At 38.8% G+C, this 21349-nt stretch overlaps 1 protein-coding gene across 1 annotated transcript in view; it reads left to right on the plus strand.

The window, feature by feature from the left end:
- The window catches only part of LOC124159683 (nuclear protein localization protein 4 homolog), a 91244-nt gene that overhangs the window by 301 nt on the left and 69594 nt on the right, over positions 1 to 21349 (plus strand). The window contains exons 2-5 of the mRNA XM_046535593.1: positions 144 to 224; positions 447 to 648; positions 735 to 921; positions 15461 to 15598. Coding sequence (XP_046391549.1) covers positions 144 to 224; positions 447 to 648; positions 735 to 921; positions 15461 to 15598 — 608 coding nt within the window. The remainder of the gene's footprint in view (positions 1 to 143; positions 225 to 446; positions 649 to 734; positions 922 to 15460; positions 15599 to 21349) is intronic.

Raw genomic sequence — 21349 nt, forward strand, 5'->3', positions numbered from 1 at the left:
CATGCACCGCCTAAATTATCCTCTAATTTTCAATTCGACTGCTTTGAGCTTTCTTTCTGGCGAACATACGTCTGTAAGAAATTTAATGTTGAGGGGCAGTAATTATGCATTATATTTATTTTATAAATGTACTTTTCAATTAGACTGTCCGCGTTCAATCTCCGGATGGAACAAAAAGGGTGGAAGTTGGGCCATATGATACCACCAAGCTGCTGTACGAAAAGGTGAGAAGTGACTATTTTTCACCGGTTGAATTTTGCTGTCTGTGAAATAGCCTGTCATTCTTAGATTTCCTTGTAGTCGTTGGAAAGTTATTAGTGTAAAGTACACAGTTCCATTGGGAACACTTTTATATAATCGGATACTTGGTTCTGATGAGGATTTAAATTTGCATTCTAAGCTGTTGTTGTTGACTCAGGATTCATGACCCATTTCAAATTCATCAGGTACATGATGCTTTCGACCTATCTGGATTTGGTTTTGCGCTCTATCGAAGTCGAGACAAAAAGGATGAGCTAATTTCATCTCGCAGCCACACAGTGAAGGATTCCCGTTTGGGTCATGGAGATATGATATACCTGTGTCCACTAAATGGTACACTACTGCACCCTGACGAAGCTTCTGTTAGCGGTTATTGTAGACATGCAGGTAAGTTGGTTGAATATCTCGTTTCATGGTGTTTTGTATAGCTTTAGCGAAGTAATGATTAAAACCACTCAATGCTGGGATTTCAGGCAGCGAAACCGGAACCTCGACCCGCGAAGGATTGGAAAGAAAGTCATCTTCAAGTTCTCTGAATCAGTTGAGTTCCAACTCTTCCCGTGATTCTGTTACAAATAAAATTACCGTCAAAGAAGATGAAGTGGATTTGCAGCTCTGGAAAATGGATGGAAAAATACAGCGCCAGAGAGATAGAAAGCTGTGAGTGTTGAATTATTAGAATTGATTAACCTGTAAATATGGTTCGTATTTGTAGGTGGAAATGTATACTGAGGAAGTATCTGTGTTAGTGGTGGTTAGGTTTCCTTGTAGTCGTCAGAAAGTTATTAGTGTAAAGTACACATCTCCATTGGGAACACTTTTATGTAATAGGATTCTTAGTTCTGATGAGGATTTAAATTTGCATTCTATGCTGTTGTTATTAACTCTGAATTCATTACCCTTTTCAAATTCATCAGGCACATGATGCTTTCGACCTATCTGGATTTGATTTTGCGCTAGTTGGTAGAGACTTTAGTTATAATTTGAATCTTATTCCCCTGGATCTTGCAATTTAATGCATAAACTACACAGATCTTCCATGAATTTAGAAAAATGTGAATGTGTTGGGACAAATTGTCCTTTTATCATATCTCATGAGAAAATTTACTTTATCTTGGAAAAAAATCTAGGTAAATGGTGGAAAATTCTACATTTCCTTTTACATACATTTTTTTGGGAACCAGAATGGAAAGTATTCCGTATACTGAGATATTATCTTGATCCTATAGTATATAGATTGAAAAGCGTGTCTTACTGTATTACTAATTTAGTTTGTGCAAACTATCTATAAATTGCTAAATGGCTAACTCTGACGAGGGTCGTAAAGGTATTTTATCTATTTATCACATCCCCCGTAAACAGCACATAACGGCCTTTTACAACGAGGGTTTCCAATATTAACAAAGTACAACACAAACATCCATGCCCTGGATAGGGATCACCTACCCAGGCGGGATTCGAACCCACGACCTACGGTTTGGCAGGCGAGGACTTTACCCCACCGCCACCGAGGCCGGCAAGACAGACTGTTCAAGATTTAAACAGGCTTATTCATTGATAACCAATTGAAAGTGTCCATAGTTTGAAAAACTCTTGAAAACCCTATTGCAATTTTAAAATTGTCAACTTCTGGGACAGCTGAAAGAAATTTTATTAGAGGTTTCTGAGACCATAATTGAAGTTCTCTCTGAATGTTGTTAAAACTCAACAAAACCTCTTGGGAACCTCTTCAAAGTGTTGGCAAATCCATAAAAAATCTTGGTATGGTAATACACAAAACCTCAAGCCTTGGCCATCTCGAACAAGGTGTTCAGCATCCTCCTTCAAATCCCATCTGAATCGACTGCCATGAAACCTCAGAAAATCTCTTCATAGCATAAGAGAAATCATGATAGCATGCTAACAATGTGATAGCCATTTCCCCTCAGGCTGAGAAAGAAGTTAAAACTTCGAAAGCTCCGAGTTTTATTTTTCCTGTGTGAGTTTTTCTTTTTATGTGTCTATGTTTTAGTGATAGTGACTTGAACCATTTATATTATGTGCTACCTGATTCTCATTTTTCCACAACATTATGTATATACACCCATGCCTCATTTAGCGCAAATTCAGACCTCGGGGAAACTTCCCAACGCAGCTTTGCCTAATCAAATAACTGTTCTTTTGATAAAACATGAACTTGCACTAATTACACACAAAATTACTCTCATTTTATGCATATTTATAGTATTTCTTGCCTCAAATCTTATTCTTTGTTTATATATTTGTTGAAATCTATTGCCGCGCAATGGCCAAAAACAACTCGTCATGCTGTCCGAGTAGCCGACCTACAGAAGTACTCAAGTAAAAATTTCTCCCTTGCAACTTGACTGAAACTGGGCTGAAACTACCTTGAGACTCACTGCCTTGCTTCTATGCTGAAACTGCATTGAAATTGAAACAAACCAGTGGAGTTTGGGAGAGGAATGGCAGTGCAGTAGCAGTGCAATTAAGAACTCCAGCTACTCCAATGAAACTCCCTTGGCTGACTAAACTGAAACTTCCTTGGCTAGCTACACTGAAACTCCCTTGGCCACTAACTAGACTGAAACTCCCTTGGCTACCAGCTAGACTAAAACTCCCTTGGCCAGCTAGACTGAAACTCCATTGGATAGCTAGGCTGAAACTCCCTTGTATGCTAGGTTGAAACTCCCTTGTTTGGCTGAATACATTTCCCCTACCCAATCCATTAAAATTCCCTTGTCAAATCATATGAAACACAGTCAATTAACAACTTGCGCAACCCAGCCAACAGTGGCTGATCACATAACAGATTTCTCCCACAATTTTGCATGCATGATAAGAGATAAAGGGTGGATAGGTGATTGCGATCAACAATAGTTATTATAACTGCAATGACCACAACATTTTTCAAGACACAATTTATTTGAACATGAAAATACATCAATAAATTAATAACTGTTAAAAGCACATACAAAAATATTCCAAATGAAAGAAGTCATGGAAGTTAGATGCTCCTGAAAAAGAGAAGAAACATGACTGACGAGAGTCACAAACGACTTAACTCAAAATCAAATTAGCAAAATTGCACATGAAAAACTCTCCTTTACTTGGCTTATTAGTTATATGGTGCATTAATGTGAACCATTCAAATTAGAGAAAGCAAAACTTAAATTATCACTGAGGAAGCATGCGCTTTGCATCATAGTTAAATAAAAAATGAAGCGTTGGCTCGTTACTTAGGCTGTGTGTGAACTCCAAACGAAAACCACGTAAGATTCCAAAACATTCAGCAGTAACTAATAAGTATAAGCAGTAAATATACATTGCACTATAGCGAAACATACCCGCATTCCTTATTTCTTCGAAAGCCCGCTCGAGCTCACTGAGTCCGGTCCTCCGCAGTATGACTAACGGACGGCGCGGCATCCGCGGCATTGATGACCGGTCGGTGTATTATCCTCCTCGTCCGGGGTATCCATGAGGCAGGAAAAGTGGACGGCAGATGCCAACGCGTTGAAAGAAGAATTCGTTATTGGCTGCATGACCCCCGAAAAAGGAGCTTGAAATCCTTAAACGTGCCTGGATTAAAACACGAATTCAATGTCAACGTTCTCATGGCTAAACATGGAAGGAATAAACATGCCATCAGAGAAGTTAAAACGCTTACCTCTAATTATGACTGCAGTCACCACCACTGACCTCGTTCTCCCCTTCACCTTAATTTCGATTAATTCTTGCCGTTAACAAACGTCGAAGTACCGGGAAAATATTTATGCCATCAATCTTTTCATGCTAAAACCCACGCTCACCTCGCTCCTAGCAACTTGAGAGAAATAACGGCAACCGACAGCTTGACGCGCGGGAAAAGGTATACGTGTTGCCAAAAGCTAAATTTAAAAAATACATTGCCGCTGAAAACAGGGGTCGCGTATATGTCCGGTAGAAGGGTTCCGTATGTTGGCAAATCTTACGATGGGTAGCACACACGCAGCAAGGGAAAAGCAGTTCAAATTCATGAGGGAGAGGGGATACCCAAATGCTGCAGCAGCTCTGTGGCAGGGCAGTTAAGACATTCGGCAAGAGAGATTCAGTGGAGTTACATATTAAGTTGGCCTGGCCTTTGAGCCTACTGTCCAGCTCAGTGCCGGTAGAGCTCATGTGCAGCAAGGGAGAAACAGTTCAAATCCATGAGGGAGAGGGGATACCCAATGCTGCCGCAGCTCTGTGGCAAGGCAGTAAAGACATGCGGCAAGAGAGACGCAGTGGTGTCATAAATTCGGCCTGGCCCGAGCCTATTGTCCAGTTCAGTATCAGTGGGGCACATATGCAGCAAGGGAGAAGCAGTTAAAATTCAATGGACTTGCAAGGGAGAATGGCATCAGAGTTTCAGTTGAGTGCTCTTTTTCTTGTTGAGGACAAGGCAGTGCAGTGCAGTGACAAGGTTGTTTCAAGGCAGTTTGAGCGCATTCAGTGGAGTTTCAGCCCAGAATCAGCTCGTGTTTCAAGGGAGAAATTTTTACTTGAGTAATGTATCTCATCTCCTTTACTGAATGAAATTAGTTAATTTAGACCATTAATTAAGTTTGGAGTCAGTGGAAATGAGTTTTTTTTAAACAATATGGTTTGAGATGTATTTTTTGCCGTCTTAGGTTATCAGGCAAATAGACTTCCATGTAAAGGCTCCAGCTTAAAGCCTTCAAGTTTATAGGTATTCAGGGGAGAGAATTGGAGCAGGGACCGAGTTGCGCATGAATAGCATCAACACGTGAAAGGGTCCTAGACAGATTCTCAGACACATTAGCTTCTTTCCCTTCCAGCAGTCATAAGCCCTCTGCATCTCAGGAATACAGTGCGGCAATTGTTCAGCAGTAGAAGGTAATTTTAGCCAGGTTTTAGAGCCATACTTAGGTTAGTAGCCAAAATTAGGTTAGAGCCATACGGATTAAAAACCAAGTGAACAAAGGCAAAATATAGGAATGTGAATAGGAAACAAAAGGAGTATTCAAGAAAAATAAGCCTAGAATAGGAATTGAAAGTGATCTATGGCTTTGAAATCGGAGAACGTCAAAGTGGTGTTGTCAGTCCTCATTCGCACCATTTTTATGAATAGAGACGAAGGTAAAATGCCAGTGACATCAGCCAAACCACTGCAACCAAGCAGTCAACACGTACACGAAGTTCATTGCTGGTTAAAAAATGGAAAGACTTCTAATTACCTGAATTTATATAAATAAGGTTTTTAAGGCTAATAATAATTAGAATACATATGATTATAGGAAATTCGATACCCAACACCTATGCTACCAGGAACACATCCCTACCTTCCCAATGTTAAAATGCTCTCGTATAAGGCAAATTCGATTTGCTCAAAGACCCCATGGAAGGCATCCCTTGTGCTAAGCGAAGAATGGGTGTGTGTATATGTATCTAATACATAAAATTCTCGTGTCATGATATTGTGTTTCCAAACTCCTCTGAAACGGCAGGACCAATGCCTATGAAAGGGTCTAGCCGGTTAAAATGGTGAAAAGTGCCCCCAGATGTTTTGAAAAATAAAAAAATGTACACTTAAGGTGCATCAAAAATTAGGTTTCCCCTAAGTTTCAGGCCTTAACAGTGTTTTTCATTTATTAACCATATCTCCAGTTTTAATTTTTGTAAAATCTTTTTCTTGATATTAAAATGTATATACTATTAGTTTTTATAGAGCGTTCCACATTCAGTTGAAAGTATGGGTTCTTATGGAGATTCATCTCCCATGTTTTTCTCCATAAGGCCGGGAGCGCAGTGTTGTCAATAGCAGCATAAAAAATTAATATTGCGCAATGCACTGTTTAACAGTGTATTTTAATGTAAAAAGAGATGCTGCATTCATAGGCATCAATAATTTTTACATAAAAATTATAACAAAGGCTATAAAAAACATTTCCTTAAATTTTCGTTACAAACATGTATTTTTTTACTTCTTGCAATTGTCGTATAACCGTTAACTATATTGAATTGAATCCTCTACGCAAAATTCTTCATACTTTTTTCTCTATTATAAGGTTTTCATCAATGTTATAATAATTGAGAAAAAATGTACATAGTTACACCAATGTAACACACTTGAGGGAAAGAAAATTTGGATTTTTATAAGGTAAAAAGTAGTTTTGATTTTTTGAGATGGGTAGTTAAAAGAAAGGTGAATGAATCTATCCTGGAAAATACTCCTCCAACATTAAAATCAATCTTAAGCTCGGTAAATATGGTGATCATTCGCTTTTCAAAAGGACAACATTATATCGTCTTCTTGAGGACACAGGCTTCGGTTACGAATGCAGAAGAAAAAGAAGCATCCTTATCGCCAGGAATGGTATTGTTCGTTGGCGGCTAATGATTTTAGGCAGCAGAAAAATGTCTTTGCAAACAGAGTTTCATTGTATTCACAGTCAAAACCTGGATTAATGTTGGAAAATCAGAGGAATAAATAGACTTGCCACGACTAAAAATAGAAACTCTGCATCAGGCTTTCCTTGCTGGACTTAACAATAAGTGCTGGGCATTCAGTCAGAAATAGGGCTCATAAAAGGAACATTGAAAGGGTTTCCATGCAAGAAGAACCCAATTGATGGGCATGGTGAAGTTGATGCCAAATGTTACGAGAGCTGGTTTGATCATTCACGTCTTGCAAACCCAACCGAAGGCTCTATTGTATTGGTAAATCATAGCATTTATCCAAGCATTTTAAGTCGTCCGAAAAGTAGAATTTCGGGATCTCCTCAAAATAGGCATTATTTTAGGCTGTTACCTACTCCTTAGATGTAAACCTTTGTCCACCAAGCTATTTATTGAAGTTGGAAAATGAGAAAAAGTCATTGGAGGTCAAATCTTATCCATACGGAAAGTTTTGTAATGATTAGAACATATCGTATAAGCGTGTGTAAGAGGCACACCTTTTTCCCAGAAATTGCAGCCGAAAATGGGGGTGCATCTCTTACACAAACTTCTTCCCCTCTCCCCTACACCGGTCGCAAGTCGAAAGGGAACCTTGTCGAAAGTCGAAAGGCGAAAGGCCTTGGTTTTCAGTGTGAGTCAGTCATCTGAAATCCTCGCTCAAAAGCAAGCGGCAGGCAGGGGAGTTTCTCCCTTAGTGTCGTTTTTTTTAAATTCACTGTTTGCTTTTCTTACTTGTAAGCATCGTGCCATCATGTCGGTACCTCAGAGGTGAACATGGTAAAGATCGAGCGGGGTTTTTTGCTCTGAAGGGCGCGCTAAATTTACTGCCACAAGTGGACATCCCGTGGCATTTATTCTGCAAATAGTAATCGTATATAAAACATGGAGAAAGGCGTAGTTTTGAAGGACAATACCTGGTTAATAGTCAATATCTGCCTTGCTGAGTAATTTCCATTACGCTGAAGACCTGATTTAAAAAAATTATCTTCAGATGCTAATATGAGGATTATTGCAACTGAAAATTATATTGGTGTCAAAACCTGTGGTTTAAAAAATTTGAACAAGTGTATGCATTGTTGAACTAAATGGTGGACAGAAGAAATCGGAAATGCTTATAAGTGGAGAGTGCTGAAGGAGAGGTCGAGGGGAAGGAGCGCGCTCCCTCTGTCTTTCAAGCAACGAGGCTATGAGCAAAGTAGCATGGGAAGAACACATCCGATCTTGCATGTGAACATGCCTTAAAAGCGAAGGGGCGAAGGTGCAACTATGTAATATACGCAGTTTGCTGCCTGAAGTTTCCAGTCTGTCTTGTCTTGTTTGAATGTGCTCATGCTACGCTTGTTTCGTCCGAAATGGTCCTGTTTGGACTACGTTGAATATTAGTAGCCTTGTTGTGACTATAAATCTTTGGGCCAAAAAATTAGAGCTTAAAAAACTTAAATGCTGTCAGATATAGGTTGCATTAGGTCTCATTCTTTTTAGAACCTCGTGTGTATCATACAATGGGGAATTCCACTGAAAATGGATGATTATGCAATAAAAAAATATCTTTCATACTGAAAATCACAGTGAAAGCAGTTCTTCTCTAACCTGCGTATTATTCGTAAAATTCCTATTTGAAAATTGTATAGTAATCTTGCGCTCCAAACGACCCATCACCATGTTGGCTGAACATGACATCAGAGTCCAGTAAACTGTACGTTTACGTGGTGCCAGTACACTATTTGTCCCAGTTTTAGAAAAACTTATGTACCTCTCAGTTCCACTTTTTCATAGCATTATATGTTTATTTCATCATCAGTCGTGTGAAATATTTATCCTGAATAAACGACAAGTTTATAGATTTTATGGATACTGGAAGATGCATCAGTCTTGAGAAATAGCGCTTAATACTTTTTCATCTTCCTCATCTTCGGCGATTTCCACAATACATGGTTATTAGTCTCACTTTACGTTCCGGTGTCACTTTATCCCCAAGAGTGCAAACGCTCAAATTTACTAACAGTTGAAGCTATCAAACTTCTGCGACTCACCGTGAACCTTTCTTCCAGGCCTCGGCAATGCTTAATAAATCGCCGTCAAACATGTTCCGTTTTATTCCTCTAAAACGTTAACTTCACGCATTCCAACATTGCACCAAGAACACATTAAAAGCAATGAGTGAATGACAGTAGTTAAATGAGATACAAACCAAGTTTTATAGTACTAACGATTGTTTATTTAATTTATGTTACATTTCAATTTTGCGGCTTCTACACTCCGTGCTTAGAAATCTTCATTACTGAAGAGGAAATAATTGACCATGAAGTAATCTACATTCAGATTGTTCCCAGAATGCGTCTTTACAAAGTCGGAGATAGCCTTTACAGAATACGCTCACCGTAAAAACTTTAAAATATTCACAACTATTTTTACACACCCTTCAAGTTATGATTAGTATCGTCGTAGATGTTTGTTCTTGTCGCAATCGTTTTGTTATTGCCATGGAGCGAATCTGCTTACTCGCATTCTGACGTCACAGGGCGTTCTTGTAGCTTGAGTGAATTTTGTAATTTTAGCGAAATTTGAAACTCTGTAGCAACAAGAATATTGAGAATTATGAAGTCTTATTTTGCATGCCTAAATAAATTTAATTCATTTATCTAGAAATGTTAAAAAATTACCTTCTTAATTTTATGAGAGCAACGCATTGCTGAAAGCTATCAAGATATGTTCGGGTTCAGTATAGATGACTCACCTAACATTTGGCCTCCAGAAACTGAGAAAATTGAAGCTGGTAGACCGAAAAAGGTCTGTTGGTGAAAAGGGGTAGGGATGAAACACTTCCCATTGTTCCCGTGTAACTTGATATTTTCATTTGAGGCAAGTGATTTATGGTGTGTGGGGCCTAAGAAAGGAAAAAAAATGGCAGATACATTGCCTGACGGAGGGACGAGTGTGGTTCCTTGAAATCTACAATGTGGTTATTATCCTATGGCACTGAGATTCCCCCGATTGTGGTTCAATCTCTTGACCAATATCTTGGGAAGGTTCATGCTATGTGCTGTTGTGTTTTGTCTTAAAATTTTCCACGGCTGCAATTCTATTGCAATACTCCTACGAGGGCTTTAAAACAAAATTGTTCGTGAGTAGGGCAAGCATCGTAGAGCAATGGCGTATGTGGAACTCTTTCTACTTCCTCTTATGGGACGTTGCATTCACGAAAGCATTGTTTTAAAATTTCGGATTCAGATTCAATTTCTTCAACGAATTTGGATTCGGAGTATAAGGTGAAGGGCATTATCGGTGGATATTTGGATCCGAGGTATCCGATCCGACCATCCCTAATAAGCATCATAAGGTTGAGACTACAAGTGAATGCCTACATATCTCCAAATGCCATACATATTGTGCAAATTTAGCTGAAAAAATGCCGTGTAAAATTTTAGTATTGAAAGAGGAAATTTTGATAACTGTCGAAAGTCAGGCATACGTCTGCAACACCGCACGATAGGATAAAAGAAAATGCATCCCTACATCAAAGTATAAACCTAATTTTTTTCAGATTTTTAAAATTGGTGGAACACGGTCACAAACATGAATAACTGCTTTGCGCCGTTTGCATTCTATGTATTCCAGGATGATTTTTGGTTTGATTGTTGAGGGCAGTGATTGTTGATAATTTTGTAATATTATTGATTAAGAATAAAGATAAACAATGTCTATCGCACTTAGATTAATCGTAATTATTGATTATAACCATACTGTTAAGCTTTAAGTTCGTCTTCAAGCTTCAGGAAATACAACGTACCGTATAAGCGTGTGTAAGAGGCGCACCCCTATTTTGAGCATCGAAGCTATGAAGAAAACATTTTTCGGCATTTTTTTATACTATCGCGTGGTGTTGCATACGTACTCCTGGAATTTCGACAGTTATCGAACTTTCCTCTTTCAATACTAATTGAAGGAGGAAATTTTGATAACTGCAGCGGTAATAGTGGCATAAGAGGGAGTAGAAAGAGTTCCGATCCTCTCTTCGCATACGCCGTTGCTCTACGATGCTTGTCCTATTCACGAACACTTTTGTTAAAATGCTCTCGCAGGAGCATTGCAATAGAATTGCGGCCGTGGAAAATTTTAAGGCAAAACACGACAGGCACATAGCATGAACCTTCCCAAGAGCTTGGACAACAATCGGGGCAATCTCAGCGCCGTAGGATAATAACCACGTCGTAGATTTAACGGAGCCACACTCGGCCCTCCATCAGCCAATGCCTCTGCCGTTTATTTTTTCCTTTCCGAGACCCCACAGGAAAATGGGAAAACCTCAAGTTACAGGGGAACAATGGAAATGTGTTTCATCCCTACCCCGTCTCACCAACTGACCTTGATCGATCTCCCAGTTTATGGAGGCCAAATGCTAGGTGAGTCATCTACTGAACCCGAAGATATCTCGATAGCTTTCAATAATTGTGTGACACGCACAAAGCTCAATAAAGAAAGAGATCTAACGCGACGCTTATCTGACGGACGGAGTTTTTTAAGCTCTAATTGTTTGACACAAAGATTTATAGTTGCAACAAGGCAACAATATTAAAAATAGTCCAAACAGGACAATTTCAGAGGAAACAAGCGTAGAATTAGCGCATTCAAACAAGACGAGACGGACTGGAAACTTCAGGCAACGCAAACTGCGTATATCATATTGCTGTGCCTTCGCCCCTTCGCTTTGAAGGCAACGACATCACATGCAAGATCGGACGTGTTCGTCCATTGCTCCTTCGCTCATAGCCTCGTTGCTTGAAATACGGAGGGGAGGGAGCGCGGTCCTTCCCCTCGACCTCTCCTTTAGCATCTTCACTTAAAAGCATTTCCGATTTCTTCTGTCCACCATTTAGTCCAGCAATGAAAACACTCGTTAGAATTTTTTAAATCGCAGGTTTTAACACCAATATAATTTTCAGTTGCAATAATCCTCATATTAGCGTCTGAAGATGATTTTTGGAAAATCAGGTCCTCAGCGTAATGGAAATTACTCAGCAAGACAGATATTGACTATTAACCAGGTATGTCCTTCAAAACTACGCGTTTCTCTACGTTTGATAAGTGATTACTATATGCAGTATAAATGCCGCAGGATGCCCACTCGTGGCAGTAAATTTAGCGCGCCCTCCGGAGCGAAAAACCCCGCGCGATCTCTTATGTTCACCTCTGGGGTACCGACGTGACGACGCGATGCTTACAAAAAAAGCAAACAGGAGCATTTTAAAAATACGTCACTAAGGGAGAAACTCCCCTGCCTGCCGCTTGTTTTTGACCCAGGGTTTCAGATGACTGACTCACGCTGAAAACCAAGGCCACTCAGTTCCCCTTGGACTTGCGACCGGTGAAGGGGAGGGGGGGAAGAGAAGAAGTTTGTGTAAGAGGCGCACCCTCATTTATGGCTGCAATTTCTGGGAAAAAAGGTGCGCCTCTTACACGCGCTTATACGGTATATCCTGACTTTTATTAACCATGAAGTTATTGCCAGCATTTGAGCCTATTTATTAGTAGTGCGACAATATGACAATATAGCAGGTTTTTATTTTCTATAGTTGAAATTCTCTTAAAAAAAATTGTTCAATGCATTCTGCTTTATATTTCTTGTACCGCGAGTATTTTTGTGTTAATTTTTTCTTGGGGAACCAAAGCATCGTCTGCTCCCACGATACTTGCCAAGTAATGACGCACGTACTCTTCGCGTTGAACTGCATTTGGATGCTTCATGGTTGTAGAAAGAGAGGTGTGGGATGAATGTAAGAAGATTAATGGCTGATAATAATTAAGTAACTAATGAATTTGGAGGTTTGCACACTCGGAAAATACTAGGAAACAACTTGCGGGTTGCTTCATGGCAAATAATTGAGTGTACTAACCAGGAAAGCGCCGCTATTTCAAGTGTACTAAGCAAATAGTTTTACCTGTATTTTACCTGCTCATTTCGTACCGGGGCTGGGACAAATCATTTTGCTATGAAGGAAAACGTGCTAAAGAGGAACGTATTAACCAAGTTCGACTGTATTACAATCCGAGAATTTAGGAGCCCATTGAACATTGCAGAAAATAGTTTTCTTCAGAATTATAAAGCTTAATAAATATAGCTTAAAATACAAATAACAAAAATAAGTTATGGATCCAGGAATGGCTGCATCCTTTGTGACGCTAGGGGTTCACTTGATGAGGACGGGCCAAAAAGAGAACCATACCCAGTGGCGACACGGTTGGGGAATCAAAAGAACCGAAATAGGCCCCATGGCTGTATAAGCAGTCATTTGCCATAGGCTGATTGGTGGCATGAGTGCATAAGCAGTCTTCCTCATGGAATGTGTTAAAATTAGGGATGGACGAATTCAGGATTTTTTTCGGACTCGGATCCGGATCGGATCCTTGATTTTCAGAGCCGGATCTTGGGATATTTTGGGATCCTAATGCATTTTCTATTGTCTGCTATAAAACGAAGTAATTATTCAAGTTTCTACTGGGTAAATACAATAAAAAAAAGCTCTTTAGATTTACATACACATCTAAATATTTTTACTGATTAAAAATCATTTTTATAAGCTTTCAAATTATTATTTTGTTAAAGTTTAAATCTTTACACGCTCAGGATGTAAACTGTTACACTTGCATTTGGAAATGAAAATAGATTTCAATCTTTGGATAAACCATTACCTGATTTTTGATATTCCTTGCATAAGTTTCCCCAGAATTTTATCACTTTTTCATCGAATATTGAATTGTGTTTCACCCGCAAATGCTTCAGATGAAAAAGATTAGTTGGTGAGATGGAGCACAGATGAAACACGCCTCTGTTGTTCTCTTGTGACTTGATATTTTCCTAATAATACATTAATTTATGGACTGTGTGGTCTTGGAAGGAAAAAAATATCGGAGGCATGGGGTGATGGATGGCTGAGGGTGTTATTTTTAACTGCGACGAAGTTACTTTTGACGTGGTTGTTATTCTATGGAGTTGAGATTCTCCCGATGGCTGTTCAATCTCTTTGTAAGAGTCACACTATATGCCAGTCGTATTTTGCCGTAAAAATTTTCCCGGCTGAAATTCTGTTGCATAACTCCTACGAGAGCTTTTATACATTTTGGTTCATGAGTAGGCCAAGCATAGCAGTGCAACAGCGCATGCAAAGGTAGAATCGAAACTCTTCCACTCCCTCGTATGGGACGCTGCATTCACTGAAGCATAAATTTAAAATTTCGGATCAAGATCCGATGCCTTCAGCAAATTGGGATAGGAAGTATCAGATGAAGGGCAATATCCGCAGATATTTGGATCCGAATTATCCGATCCGACCATCCCTAGTTAAAATATAAACTGAGAAGGTGCCCTGATATGACGGTTTACCATAAAAATGAAAAGGACATTGTAAAAAGAAAACTTATAAAATTCGTTCAGTTGAAAAATTCATTGCATCTTAAAAATCATCAAATTATGTATGTTCAAAATATGAACCACATATTAACAACATTGGAAAAAAAAATTGCTAAATTTGCGTTAACTTCACGTATCGTTAGGAAAAATTGGGTTAATTGCATTCCAATTATGGGAGTTTCCTTCATCAAAGAAAACGTTTATGGTGGAATATTTAGCTTATATTATACCAATTATAAATTAGCTATGGTATCTATTGGGGATGCATAGATCCAGGAATTTATTCTTACGAAGATCGGATTGGATACTTTATTTCAGGTGTTGGATATTTAGATATTTTTGGATCCAAATGCGTTTTCAATTTCCTATTATATAACAAAGTAATTATTAAAGTTTTTATCTGGGTACAAAAGTCAAAGGAATGATTTTTAGATATTCGTACGCAAATTAAAATTAGGGATCCAGATTCGAAGCCTTCAATATCAATGTATCAATCCTTCGAAGCCTTCAATAAGTATCAATGATTGGAATAGGGTGGTTTCCTATTATTTTTTATTGCCTAAATCGAAAGATTATTACTCCTGGAGTACGCATTTCACGCTCTTTGACTTTCGAATGACGATATCTATTTTTCTCGATTAAACGAAAAGTGCAAATTTTCAAGCGCGCGAAACGCGACGGCTAAGTAGGAATGATGGGAAAAATTCCGTGTGATGTATTTCTGGCTCCCACTGCCGCCCTGTGAGGTGACCTTGAGGCGAGGCTTGAGCGCTGATGCGACGCAGGCTGCTAGCAGGTAGCTGAGTACCCTGCTAGCAGGTATCGCTTGGCTTAAATATGGATTATTACTACCTTATCAATTAAGGAACCTTTCCGACCTTAGACAATTTTAATAAGTGATTATTAAGAGATGTTTCCCTGAGCTCTGTGACTCATGCATGCATTGGTAATCTCAGAGGATATATAACTCTTATCCTCTCGTGTGGAAACTTGGTCCCTGTGACGTCACGCGGAGTGGAATCGCATGGGCGCCAATCTGGCCTTTTTCAAATGCGGTTAAAATTGACCCTTGCCATTCGTCTAAACCGGTATTTCTAAAACCAAATAATTTGTATGTTATGAATTCACTAATGGTGGGTAACGAATCGCAATCAATGCCTTTCGTTTTTTTTTATGAAGGAAACTACCCTATTGGTATCATCAATTTCTGGTATCAGTCTATTCCTACGATTGGCTTTTTGGTCAGAATAGTGAAATTTATTATCTCTAAAATGTGTGCTGTTTTGTTTTTTTATGTAACTTATGTCTCTTTGTGTAGCCACTTGTAATTATTTTTATATCTGTTCTTGGCAGATGCCACCATGGACCAAATGGATGCTGTGTTCATTGTTCACCTCTGGAGCCGTTTGATGATGTATATCTCAAAGAGCAGAATGTAAAGCATATGTCATTTCATGCATACCTCAGAAAGCTAACTGCAGGAGTGGACAGGTAAGATAATTCATAGAAAATACAGTAAATTCCGGTTATTACGCGCCTCACTTTACCGCGGTTTCGGATATACCGCGGGTCTCACCATGTCCCCCGAGATGATTACATTGACCTTTTTTTTGAGGTAGGTAACTTTGTGGTGAATTTTATCTCGGCGTGACTACCGACGCGTCGTAACTTCAAGCGACTGTATTAACGCGGTTGGCGACGTATTCCATACATTGTTTCGTAGCCATAAAAAAAACTCGGTAATGCCTGATCGGTCATTGTGTCTTGCGAACTCGAGCTGAAAAGTGTGTTGCACGGCTATAATAATTTTCGAGATTCTGGGAGATTGAGATAATTCTCATTCGTACGTTCGCACCGCGGCGCTCAAACCAAGGTAGGTACTCAATGCTCACAGGCTTCGAGCATTTTATAATGAAGGTGCTGTTTTACCTTTTTCTTAATATGAATATGAAAATTACTTTTTTACGAAAATTTTCATTGATTTTAGGGTTAAAACGATGTCTGTCAAAAGGAAAACTTACACAATAAAAGAAAAGTTGGGCATAATCGACAGAGTGAAACGCGGTGATTCAAAATCAAGTTTATTCAGGGAGTTTGGTGTTCCTGAAGGAACTATTCGTGGTTGGATGAAAGAAGAAGTTAAATTACGATCATTCGTTGATCAAGTGGATGACGAAATAGGACTTGATAGAAAAAAGGCCAGATTGAGTGCTGCTGGTGAAGTGGATGAATGTTTGTTCAAGTGGTTTGTTCAGAAGCGCAGTGAAGGTGTTCCATTATATGGTCCACTTTTACAAGCACAGGCAATTAAATTAAATAAACAAATAGGTGGTGCTCATGATTTTGTTGCTTCTGCTGGCTGGCTATCGAGGTGGAAAATTCGCCACGGGGTAGCGCAAGTTAACATGCAAGGAGAATCTCGTTCCAGTGACAGTGAAGCAGCTAGAGAATTCTGTGGGACTTTACGCAAGATGATTGATGAGGGTGAGTACACTGAAGAGCAATTGTATAACTGCGATGAAACCGCTCTCTACTACAGATTGCTTCCAACAAAATCACTTGATATTAAGAAGTCGGCAAATAAATCCGGAATAAAAATGAGCAAAGAAAGAGTGACTTAATTATTACTGTGCGCGAACAAATCAGGAAGTCACAAGTTAAAACCTCTGTGTATTGGTAAAAATCGAAGTCCTCGGTGCTTCAAGCACGTTAATATGACAGCACTACCCATAAATTACAAAAACAGTCAGAATGCCTGGATGACTAGAGACATTTTTTTATCTTGGTTCAATGAAGATTTTGTTCCATCGGTTAAGAGCCACTTAAGATCAAAAAAGTTAGAAGAGAAGGCTCTACTTCTGTTAGATAACTGTCCGGCCCATCCGTCTTCTGAGCTCTTGATATCGAGGGATGGCAAAATAGTGGCTTCGTTTTTACCAAAAAATACGACAGCTCTTATTCAGCCCATGGATCAAGGGATAATTAGAGCATTTAAAGTCCATTATCGGCGGGAATTGCTCACTAGTGTCATAAATTCAGAACTGCAGGTACAAGAATATCTGAAAACAGTCACCCTGAAGAATATGGCTTATAATATTGGATTGGCGTGGAAGAAAATAACTTCAGCTACAATCCTAAATTGCTGGTCAAAGTGCGAGTATACAGCGGGCGATAGCATGGAAGACGAAGACGAGTTTTTGGGTTTCACGGAAGAGGACGCACGTGAAGCTTCAGATGTTCTTTCTAATAAACTATTTGTGAGTGATCTCGAGGCCTGGGTTCGCGAAGACGAGGAAACTCCTGTATCTGCTTATAAGAGTGACGAAGAAATTGTGGCTGCAGTCCAGAGCCGCGCAAAAACAGCTGCATTATCGGAAGATGAGAGCGAGAATGAAGAAGACGAATGTGAGGTCGAGATGCCAAAAATTGGCCATTTATTACATAATATTAGTGAATTGATGAATTGGTTGGAGGGACAAAGTGATTGCGATAGTATTCATCTGTTGCACTTGCAAAGCATAAAAAATTACGTGACAAAGAAAAGCCATCAACTATCGTGGCAAAAGAAAATATCCGAGTATTTTAGTAACTCCCGTTAAAGTAGAGCGTCTAAATCATAAAATTAATATTTTTAATAATGTATTACGCAAATAAATTGGCTATAAAAATTACCTTTAAGGGTTTTTTTATTGCTTCCCACGTATTTCCCGTTATAACGCGGTTGTCCGATAACGCGGGTGTAAACTATGTCCCCCTAGACCCGCGTTATAACCGAATTTTACTGTACTCATGAGCTATCCGTGGAGTTGCCACAGAGCAAGATTTTTTGACTGCTGGATGAACAAAACACTAAGTTATGATAAAAACTTTACTTGTTGGAACATATATGACATTTTGAGTGCAGTAAACTCTTGATTATATGAAGTCAGCGGGACGGGAAAATAGGCACTTCATTATATCGAGTTTCATAATTTAAAACCTTTTTAATAAGTTATGAAAATATGTTTGCTTCTGTTCCCACTGCCCTTTTTCGGTATTAAGTGGCCTTGTACAACGTTTTCGGTCTCTATTTAAGTTGCTCTTTCTTTGTGATTTTATGCTGTGAAAGATCGTTAAAAATCACACGGCCCTAAACATCCCATTCTTTATTGTTAAATATCAACGATCTTAGCGCTAAAGAAATATCCGTCCATTTAAGAAAAGTAATGAAATAAAATCTTGAAACTTTTTGCAATAGAATTTAATCCAAGAATATTGTGGTCAATAGGGAATAGCAGCTATTATCTACGCATAAGATTAATATATGTTTCCAATGCCTACTAAATTTTAACAGCAGCCCGCCTAACAGCCATTAATGATGCCTAATATTGCTCAGTGACAAGAAAAAAAAGAGGGTCATAGCCTGATTCCAAAATAATCCTCATTGGTTAATATTTGTAGTTCCTTCCGTATTGTCAGGTGAATGTACAATCTTTTTAATTAGTTATTTTCATTATGATTCAGTTACGATCATAAATTGCGAAGGATATGATTTTCTACTGGTGAATATTTGAAGTAAATTCTTTTTGGGCTCTCTGTCCAGGTGCCGTGCTGCATCATCTTTGCATACATTAAAATGGAAGACTTTTTATCGGTAATCGACGCCATTGATGCCAGGAGTGAGGTGTCATGTTCATGTAACAAGTCTCTCTTCTTTTATGACAATGGGAGCTAGGTTCCTTAGTATCTTCGTTAAACAGGAGAATAAAGAGAGAATTGTTATTTTCCACATTCTTCTTTTCCTACAACACACGTGTTTTCATTTCTCAACTTAGTTAGGAAAAGTATTGGTTCACTGGAGTTAATTCCCAAAATTGATACCCCTAAACGTGTACCTTAACCTCATTTCATTTTGGTGTTCCTTTCTCCATTGTATTGAAAATTATGCCAAGTATCACTGATATAGAAAAAAGATTTTCTTAGTTATAGCGCTAAAAATTAGTCGTGCCATAATCGTAAATAAATAGTACTGTGGGAAGGAGAAAGCAAATAACTAATATTGTTTGAAAAGTCAGCAGAGAAAAAGGCAGGCAATTTTATAATCGCAGCACCTCACACCCAGTGGCTATCAACGGCATTGATGACGATGGAAAATCTTCGATTGAATCGTTGGCAGAGAGGTAGATGGAGCGCCTTACCCGGATAGACACCCAAGAAGAATGTAATTAGCTCATTATTTACTTTTTCCTTTCTCCTGTCTGAGCTAATAATTATTTCCATTTGTGGCATGCCTATAAATGGTGCTAATTAAAAAAAACTGTATTTCTAAATCAGTCTTACATAGCATCATTTTAAATATGGTGAGGACTGAAATCCGAAAACCTAAGAAGGGAAATGTATTGAGTAGAGATGTGCGAATAGTATCCACGAATACTCAAATACCTCGAATACTAGAAAGTATTCAATATCCGAGGTCTCGAATAATTATACTAAAGCTACGCTCTCGGATAACTCAAATACTTTGAAGTTTGCACCATACACTCACACGCTGGTAGTTGACTTGGAAAAATGTAGAGGACTCTAGTTGTTTTGTGAATGCAGCGCCGTTTTAGGCAAGGTGACGAACTGCATCAAATTCGCGGATTAGTTGGAAAAGAGTTCAACGTGGGGAACCGAAAATGATCAGGTGAAAAAATCTGAAAATTCCCAGTTTCCCCCACCAGGAGAACCTCAGTGCGGCGGGATAGTAACTACGTAGCATAATTCCCAAAATCCACTACCCCCTCCATCCATCAGCCCTCCACCCCTCCTCTGATGCTTTCCTCCTCTCCGAAATCAAACAAAAGGCCCCAGCTCGTGCAGGGTTCGTATTAGGAAGACCATAAATCAAAATCCTCAAAAGAAAATATCAAGTTACAGAAGAGTAATAGAATCGTGTTTCACCCTTCCCTCATTCTCCCCCACTGACCTTTCCCTGCCTACCTGATTCGAAGTTCCCTATTTCTAGAGGTCAACTGCTGCATGAGTCATCTATTAGCCCGAAAGGTGTCTAACAATGACTTGGCAATTGATATTACACCTTCATTGGATTGAAATACAGTAGTTTCCGTTTAACGGGTCCACCAGTTACTTGGGGCAGCCGCTTAATTGGGGCAGATCTTGAAGAACAGAACCCAATATAGGAATATCCTAGAGTATTCTCCGCTTAATTGGGACAGCATGCTGCTTTATTGGGCCATTAGTCGGCAACGTAGGCTTTATACTCGCGACGAAATTAAATTTTTTTGTTTTAAGAATACTATTTTTTACATTTTCCTCCTTTGATGTACTCTTATTTTTCACAAATGTTCCTATTCGTACCCCATATTGAAAGATCTTGTTGTTATACTATCCGCAAGAGGATAAGACTTTTCTTTAATAGGACTTAGTAAAAGACACTCATTCATCGTCGCCCGAGGCTGTGAAATATATTTTTAACAAAAATGTTATAATTCTTTAAAATGATAATAAATTAACTAAACTCGCTGATTTATTAATCAAATTAATATTTTAATAAACTTATGTTGCATTATAACCATTCTCTAGTCTTCTTTCTATCATTTCAGCGTTTGTTTATGCCCATATACAAGAGAGTTCGCGTAATTGGGGCAGCCGCTTAATTGAGGCAAAAATCACAAGTCCCGATATGTCCCAATTAACCGGAATCTACTGTATCAGTAATGTGCATGTAATTTAAAAAAGAATAAGACCAAACATGACGTATTTCTGTCTTTATTTAAGCATTTTCCACAAGGAAATAAATGTCAAAATACGACAGAGACTTAGCATTCTGGCAAAACTCGATATCCTCGCAGCTGAGCTACTTGGAAGTTGATGCAGTATTTTTTTTCCAAAAACATTTATCAAGTTACAATTTATGAGTGGTGCTATAAATCTTTATTGTTACAGTCTCAGACGAAGGGATATTTTCCCAGGATATTTGGTTTCTCCCTGATGGCAATTCCAATTCATCTTCTTATCTCATGAAAACTTCCAAATATAGACTTAAAATAATTGTAGAAAATCTGGTGGAGAAGCGCGTGTATTTTGTAACTTGCCTCGGATTGTCCGCTAGCACTTGACAGTAGGAGTGGGGGTAAAGCGAGCTACCTGTTGAAACTAAGAAGTTGGATGAAGCTGAGTATCAGATGGGCATGCTGCTGAAATGGCGTTTGGTAGATATGAATGTATACATCAGACAGAAATCCATCCTAGCAGTGTAAA

The sequence above is a fragment of the Ischnura elegans genome, chromosome 1 (genome assembly GCF_921293095.1).
Source record: "Ischnura elegans chromosome 1, ioIscEleg1.1, whole genome shotgun sequence".
NCBI classification, from domain to species: domain Eukaryota; kingdom Metazoa; phylum Arthropoda; class Insecta; order Odonata; family Coenagrionidae; genus Ischnura; species Ischnura elegans.